The sequence below is a fragment of the Thunnus thynnus genome, chromosome 15 (assembly GCF_963924715.1).
Source record: "Thunnus thynnus chromosome 15, fThuThy2.1, whole genome shotgun sequence".
Lineage (NCBI taxonomy): Eukaryota > Metazoa > Chordata > Actinopteri > Scombriformes > Scombridae > Thunnus > Thunnus thynnus.
Window position 1 is genome coordinate 1,200,195 of NC_089531.1, and position 8,755 is coordinate 1,208,949.

Below are 8,755 nucleotides of genomic sequence, written 5' to 3' on the forward strand. Positions count from 1 at the left end.
CATAGAGGAAAAAGGCAACAGTATAAATAAGTTTACAAAGTTTAAAAAACAGCATCTATATTACACATAACTGTAATCATCACTGTCACTATCAACTCCTGACATGGAAACTTTTATGCTGAGTATTTTTGAAAAACCCTTAATAAATGGCTGGATTACATTAAAATTCTGAACAAATTATTAGGGGAGAACGGGGTATAATGAGCCACTCCCTTTATCTAGGTAACCATAAACAAAAATAATCATGTGACCACAAATTAAGAAAGTATAGTTCACATTACTCAATCCATCGTAGACATCTTGGTCAGTAAAATAGATTTTTGTCATGGCAAGTGAATTCATCATGTCACTTAAGTTATCAGTCTTGTATCTTAGTTCTGGACATTATTACATGTTCATTTAAGTCAGCATAAGCTACAAAACAAGGTCATAAACTCAGCATCAATGTGGATCTGAGCCACTGTGTGAAACAGTTTTGTCTAAATGGAGGTTTTCGGGTAAAACGTGCCAGTAATGTTGGGGCAAGTTGAGTCAATGGTTCAATTTAACCCCGAAAATTATTTTCCGATATTCTAGAGACTAGAGACCCTGTTCATGTTTGTTCCCTGTTACAAGTGTTACAATGTTGATGAATAAATACCTAATTGTTGACTAATGTTAAGTTTAAGCCACAAGCAAACATGCTTTACATACCGACAGGTGACAAATTAAAGGAAAAGCCAACGTAAAGTGTCTTAGTAAGGTGTTGGACCACCAGAACATCTTCAATGTGCCTTGGCATTGATTCTAAAAGTCTCTGAACTCTTCTGGAGGGATGGACACCATTCGTGTTTTGATGATGGTGGTGGAGAGCGCTGTCTATAGGTGATCAGCTGGGTTAGGATCTGGTGACTGCGAAGGTCATAATATATGATTCACATTATTTTCATACTCATCAAACCATTCAGTGACCCCTTGTGTCCGGTGAATTGGGGAACTGTCATCCTGGAAGAGACCACTCCCATCAGGATAGAAATGTTTCATCATAGGATAAAGCTGATCACTCAGAACAACTTTGTATTGATTAGCAGTGACCCTTCCCTCTAAGGGGACAAGTGGACCCAAACCATGCCAGCAAAATGCCCCCCAAAGCATAACAGAGTCACCAGACCCCCTCACTGTAGGGGTCAAACATTCAGGCCTGGACCAGTTTTTCCTTTGTCACCTGTCTGTTTACACAAAAGCACATTTACACACACACTATTTCTCTAGCTAACACACAAAGATCACAGTTTAATCTTTACTGAAAGTGTTTAGGTAATATGTTGAACAACAGGACACAAACATATAATTTTAATTGAAAGAATGATTTTTTGCCTTATCATTATCTCAAAATTGTTTGACTTTGTCATTTTTATATCAGTATTTAATGGTAGCACTATTTACCCCAACCCCATGCTCATTTTACCCCTACTTTTGTGTAAGTTGTGCCGTAGGACTAACTTTTTTTGATGGGTCACTGTTCTAAAACCATAACAATTACATAACTTGTTTTAATTTCCATGGGTACACAACAACCTGAAGTATATATAGTAACTATTCTTTGAAACAAATACACTTTTATTTTGCAGTAAAATCATCAAATGTAAAAAGTGGCTCATGTTTCCCTGTTCTCTCCTACACATTTTTCAGAGTTCTGTTATCCTTTCAGCTTTCAGTTAAAAGTAATTTCTTCCTATTTCTCGTATGTATTTAGTCTTTCCTTAATAAGTCTGGACAAATAAGTTTTTGTCCAGTCCACTCCAAAGCCCAATTACCAAATTACCAAAGCAGTTAGTCAGTTTGGCTCGTGTTTCCTTTAACATTACTGTTGACTAATTTATGTTGATAGTCGTTTCAATTTGTAAATTTTCTTGAGCACTTACTGCTGTTAATACCAAAAACACACCTTTATATACTATTAATATTGAAACCCAGTCTATTGAAAAAACACCAGGACAAACCTTTACCATAAACATTAATGCATTTGAAGAGATTTCCGCTTGTGTGAAATGAACATGAGCAACTGAAAAGTTTCTTGTCTGAATGAGTTCAGTAACACATGAGAAAAAGAACAAGTTTTTAAGCCAGTATTACATCACTTTAAAGGAAAACATATGGTGTCTAAACCTGACTGAGGTTCAATGGTCTCCTTCCAATAATAATCATTGTCTAAGGTTCAGGAGAGTCTGAAACCTTGTCAGTACTAACCCCTAGATTCCACCGGGCGTGTGTGTGTGTGCTGCGTTCCAGCTCTGACGCGGCTGCCAGGGCTGATCGCTGCCACTCTAGTCAATGTATCCAATTTCACCGGGCGCGCCTCGTCTATTTTTTACGGAGGCCGCGTCAAGCAGCACAGAGCAGATCGAGCTGGGCAGGAAGTGAGACACAGAAACAGCATTGAGCATCCGGTCAATTTTCAAAATAAAACACCCCATGCAGACAATTTTCAAAATAAAACACCCCGTGCAGACTCCTGGTCGTATATCAACAATAAACGCAATTAAAACAGATGAATAAAGAAACCATTTAACTACGTAGCCTGCTTAACCATAGCAGAAGCACAAAAATCAAGGAAAATTACCAAATCAACGAAATCTGAGCAAGTTAACAAAAATGGGCAGTTTAGTTGCCCTGCTACTGCAGTAATTACAGTAGCCTTAAGGGACTTATTCAGCTTTGACTAGGCTGCTGTAATTACTGTAGTAGGAGTGCAACTGACTTTAAACGGTGGAAAGCTTCCCTGCAGTGAAAACACGCTTCTGACACGTCCATGCAGAGGACGGAGCAAAACCGCGTTGGAGCCGGAACGCGGCGCACACGTGCCAGGTGGTAGATGGTTGTAAATGTCTATTTGGATGTGAGTTCCTGGATGGTTCTGATCCTCCACAGTCCTCTCCATCAGCTTCTGTTTCCATCCGTTTCAGTTGAGGACTGGCATACTGAGGACTCATCAACACACTTGTGTCTTTTGAACTGTGTAGACCAACTGAATCTTTGGTAGCAAACACTGCACTTCTCCCCTTTGTGGACAGCCAGGTAGCTTGACAGATGTACCTTTTGTATAAATCCTTTTAGCATAAACTGAGCAGCTAAATGGTTTTTCTTGAATGGATTCTCATGTGTCTCTGCAGATTTCCCTTTTTGTTAAATCTTTTACAACAATTAGAGCAGCTAAATGGCTTCTCTCCTGTGTGGATTTTCATGTGTCTATTGAGATATATTTTGATGCCAAAGTCTTTACCACATTCAGAGCAGCTAAATGTCTCCTCTCCTGTGTGGATTCTCATGTGTAGCTGCAAAGTCACCTCCTGGTTGAATCTTTTACCACAAACTGAGCAACCAAATGGTTTTTCTCTTGTGTGAGTTTTCATGTGGTAGCGCAGACCTGACTGAGTAAAAGATTTACCACAAACTGTGCAAGTAAAGGGTTTCTCTCCTGTGTGCATTCTCATATGTTTCCTAAGAGACCCCTTGCATACAAATCTTTTAACGCAAATTGAGCAACCAAAGGGTTTCTCTCCTGTGTGAATTCTCTTATGTCTCTTAAGAGACCACTTGCATACAAATCCTTTACCACAAACTGAACAACTAAAGGGTCTCTCTCCTGTGTGAATTCTCGTATGTATCCTAAGAGACCCTTGGCAAACAAATCTTTTACCACAAACTGAGCAACTAAAAGGTCTCTCTCCAGTGTGAATTCTCATATGTCTTCCAAGAGACCGTTTGCATACTAATATTTTACCACAAACTGAGCAACTAAATGGTTTCTCTCCTGTGTGAATTCTCATATGCCTCCTAAGAGACCCCTTGCATACCAATATTTTACCACAAACTGAGCAACTGAAAGGTTTCTCCCCTGTGTGAATTCTCCGGTGTATGATCAGGTGTCCCTCTTGGCTAAATTTTTTATCGCACTCGGAGCAGCTGAATGAATTCAACTCATCACAACTCATATGAGACGTTAAACCTGACTGAGGTTCACTGGTCTCCTTCCATTCATCACTGTCTTCGGTTTCAGTCTCAGAAGAATTTGAAGACCTGTCATCAGTATCAGGTTGTAAATGTCTATCTGGATCTGAGCTCCTGGCTGGTTCTGGTCCTCCACAGTCCTCTCCATCAGCTTCTGTTTTCATCTGTTCAGTTTGTCTTTGATGAAGCTGTGAGGACTGAGGTTTCTCTTCATCATCTTCAGTCTTCACAGGGACAGGAGTGAATGTGAACTTGGTGATATCAGCCTCCTCCAGCCCTTGAAGCTGCTCTCCTTCCTGACTGATCCAGAGTTCCTCCTGTTCCTCTTTAATATGTGGGGGCTCTGGGTCCTGCTGGTCCAGACTGGAGCTCCTCTCCTGCTGCTCTTCACCAACAATCACTTTTCGCACATCTAAAGGTAAAGCTGAAACACAGACGGACAGATAGACAGCTATTAATGTAAACACATGAACTTTTGTTCCATCAAACTTGATAACCATATTTTATGTTTAAGGTATCCCATTGAGTTTCCAAACACTAGAAGCACTTTAAGGCAATATTTTTCTGAGTAGGTGACAAAACAAGAGTAAATCAAATCAAGTAGATGTTTTTTTTTTAACAATAAGTGTAGAGCTGTAATGATCAGTCAATTAATCAATTAGTTTCAAACTATTAAATTAATCAACAACTATTTTAATAATCAATTAATCTTTTGGGTCATTTTGTAAGAAAAAAAATGTCCAAATTCTCTGATTCCAGTTTCTTAAATGTGAATATTTTCTGGTTTCTTAAGTGCTCTATGATAGTAAACTGAATATCTTTGGGTTGTGGACAAAACAAGGTATTCAAGGACGTCACCTTGGGCTTTGGGATACAGTGATGCACATTTTTCACCATTTCCTGACATTTTATGGATCAAATAATTAATCAATTAATCGTGAAAATAATCAATAAATTAATCGATAATTAAAATAGTCATTAGCTGCAGTCCTAAAGACGTGCTTTTGGAGTTTCCATTCTGAGCTGCAGCACAGGGATAGTAACACAACTTTCCAAGGTTGCAACAAACAATTATTATCATGATCGATTAATCTGTTGATTATTTTTTTCAATTAATTAAATTTGTTGTTTGGTCTATAAAGCGTGTGAAAAGTGAAAACTGTTGATCACCGTTTCGCAAAGCACAAGATGCAACCTGAAGTTTGTTGTTTTGTCTGACCAACTGTCTACAACCTAAAGATGTTCAGTTTACCGTCATAGAGGACTAAAGAAACCAGAAAATATCCACATTTGAGAAGTACATTTTCCTAAAAATTACTCCAAATGATTAATTATCAAAATAGTTGGAGATTAATTTAATAGTTGACAACTAATCTAGTAATCGACTAATTGTGGCTAGATGGCTAACCTGAAGAATAGCTAAGTAACCCTAACCCTAAACCTGGCCCTGACCTTAACCCTAACCCTAAACCTGGCCCTGACCTTAACCCTAACCCTGTTAAATAAGGACTGGTCTAGGGAACAATTGTGATAAAAATTCTAAATTTAAGATTTGCTTTCTTCATTATTCCCAAAGCTTTAGGCTGTATGCCACAGCCTTCACGAGCAGGTGGACTGCTGTAGGATACAAAGAAAATGTAGAGAATAGCTGAGTAAATTAACCTTATGTTTAGGACTCCGATTAATGAGCATTTCCATTATCGAAATAAGATTATGTCTACATTAAACTGGCTAAATTGCAAAACACCGTTTTCAAGCAAAAATGACACACATCCACAGCAGGAGATTCAGCTCGTTTCTGCAAATATGTCTGCCAACGTTATAATGCCAAAATGGGAAATTTTCCTCCTACTGGGCATGTGCGGAGGACAGACGAGCAAGTCAGCCACAGAAAACCAGCGAAGAAGAAATGGTATAATGTTTCCATGGCAGCTTCCTGACATTTAGTGTATGAGTGTACAGCAGATTACAACAGTTCCAGCAGAGAGAAGTGGTAGATAGCTACGTTTAACTCTAAACATGCTGTCAAAGTAGACAATAAAGACAACAACACTCGCATGAGTCTGATGGTATTATTCACACTACCAGTCAGGATAAGGATGTTGAGATTGTCCCTAAGTATAAATACTAAGAAACTATTATTGATAACAACCTGAGTTTTGAATCCAGCACTGATGCTGTCTGCAATAGGGTCCAGCAGCATTTGTTCTTTTAAAGAAAGATTAATTCGTTTAAGGTGTGTAATGTTTTAATGACTGTTTTATCAGTATGTTGCCTCAACCTGTCCAGTAAAAACAGGCTGGGTATAGCTTGTTAAAGTAACCAGTAAGGTGATTGGGGTGCAGCAAGCCCAGCTCCAGGACATTTACAGTAAGCATGTTATCAATAAGGCCCAAAGTATTAACTTAACTGTCCTGACCATTCACTTTATAAGGAGTTCTTGTATATTTTACGCACTGCCACTGCACAGCATTTATTCTGCACTTCACTAGCAGTGCATAATACTAGATCTTGTACTGTTGCCGTCTTTGCTGGCTGAGGTTTACCACTCTCTGGTTCAATGTGTTAGGAGTATCTTTGTTTTTATTTGAGCTAATGGTTTACTCAAAGGAAACATGATTTTTATTTATTATGCTTGTTATTGTTCAATGTTTATATGTCTCTGTGTAACCTGATGTGTCTGATGCCTGCTGTAAACCAAATTTCAGGGTGTTCATCCCTCCAGAGGAGTTCCAGAGACTGCAGAGTCAATGCCAAGGCTGAGGAACACCATTCTTCAAAAAGACATTCCCACATTTGGTGTTGTGATGATGGTGGTGGAGAGCGCTGTTTAACATGCCAGTCCAAAATCTCTCATAGGTGTTCAGTTGGGTTGAGATCTGGTGATTGTGAAGGCCATAGCATATGATTCACATCAAACCATTCAGTGACCCCTCATGCCCTGTGAATTGGGGCATTGTCAACCTGGAAGAGACCACTCCCATCAGGATAGAAATGTTTCATCATAGGATAAAGCTGATCACTCACAACAATTTTGTATTGATTTGCAGTGACCCTTCCCTCTAAGGGGACAAGTGGACTAAAACCATGCCAGGTAAATAAAGGCCCCAGCCACTATTAGAGGAAGTACGGTAATTTAATAGTAATTAGTTAATAGTAGACTGGTCTTAAGACAAGTGGTTTTTATTTGTTTACTTAGTTAATTTATGAAGTTTATTTATAAAGTTAATCTATCTTCATAATTTTATTGATCCCCCCCCCCCCCCCCCCCCCCCCACACACACACACACACACAACAAAACCCCAAGGTATGAATTCAACAGTGGATTTGGAGAATCGTAACACCCCTATTATTGATCATTTCACTACCCATATGGTAGCATTTATAGATATGATTCAAATGATGAATGTAGAGCTGCAACTAATGATTAACTATATTATCTATTAATCTGTCAAATATTTTCTTGATCAATCCATTAGTTGTTTGATCCATAATTAGGGCTGGGCAATATGACCAAAATCTCATATCCCGATATAAGTCATTTAATATCCCGATAACGATATCTATCCCAATATAGAACATTTTAATTTAATGAATAAATAGTTGCTCCGTTTCCTGTCATAGAGGAATAAAGAAACCAGAAAATATTCACATTTAAGAAGCTGGAATCTGAGAATTTGGACATTTTCTTCCTCAAAAATGACTCCAAACGATAAATCAATTATCAAAATAGTTGGCAATTAACTCAATAGTATACAACAAAATAAAATAAAAAAATGGATTCACTGACTTATTGTTGCAGCTCTAGATGAATGAATCATTAAAATAAAACACTTTCGCAGCTTTGTCCACAGTTTTAAATTTTACATTTGTTTTACTTTCTTCTTTAAGAGCATCTTTGCTATTTCAGGAGAAGCTGTTATTAGTTTATAAACCATCAGAGCAACTTTCTGTACCTGCAGCCTGACAATCAATTAGAGATTTTACTGTGAGCTTGTAAGTTTAGATCTGTTTTACTGCCATGATGATTAAATGAAAGATCCTGCAGTGAATCACACAGCTAACACATTACAAACTAAGACACAACATGCAGAAAGACAAAATAAAACCTCACAGCAGGAGCGAGCTGCGGCTAACGTTAGCTTAGCTCTCCCTGCAGCGTTAGCGTGTTTTCAGCAGTAAAATCCGCACAAACCTTCTGTTCGCAGCTTCGTTTCAGGGTTTGAAAGGACATCCAGCACTTCACGGTGTCGGTCCATCTCTCCTCCGCTCACTACACTGAATACTGCCGTTTTCCTGCGGTTATTTACAGCCAGGCAGCGGATTCACTCCGCTCACTGCTTGCATCATTAAAGTCGAATAGTACACTGCGGTCAGGCCAGCCTCCACTTCAAAAAACACGATCAAACTAGCCCCCACGTTGTTTTGGGGTGAGTGTATATACTAGGCATTACGGTAAGGGCATGGAAGAACTGATTACAAAATAAAAGCAACCTTCCGGTGAATCTGATTTCACATTCATTCATTCATTCATTCATTCAGCAAAAAAAAAATAAATAAAAATAAAATATATATATATATATATATATATATATATATATATATATATATATATATATATATATATATATATAAACATAACTACATAAGGAAAAAATAATACTTATTAAATAATAAATAAAATTGATAATTATAAAACTATAACATCCGTCTGCCAACTGTATTTCAGAGAAAGCTTCAGACTTTCTCATTTCAATTGTGTGA

The 8,755-nt window shown here is 38.1% G+C and overlaps 1 protein-coding gene across 1 annotated transcript; it reads right to left on the minus strand.

The window, feature by feature from the left end:
- Positions 1 to 2,976: 2,976 nt before the first annotated feature.
- LOC137198922 (gastrula zinc finger protein XlCGF57.1-like) lies at positions 2,977 to 8,415 on the minus strand. Its single transcript, XM_067612939.1, has 2 exons — positions 8,187 to 8,415; positions 2,977 to 4,414 (listed from the first exon to the last, which is right to left on the minus strand). The coding sequence occupies exons 1-2, from the start codon at positions 8,248 to 8,250 to the stop codon at positions 3,111 to 3,113; spliced, it is 1,368 nt and encodes a 455-aa protein (XP_067469040.1). The 5' UTR covers positions 8,251 to 8,415; the 3' UTR covers positions 2,977 to 3,110.
- Positions 8,416 to 8,755: the final 340 nt, after the last annotated feature.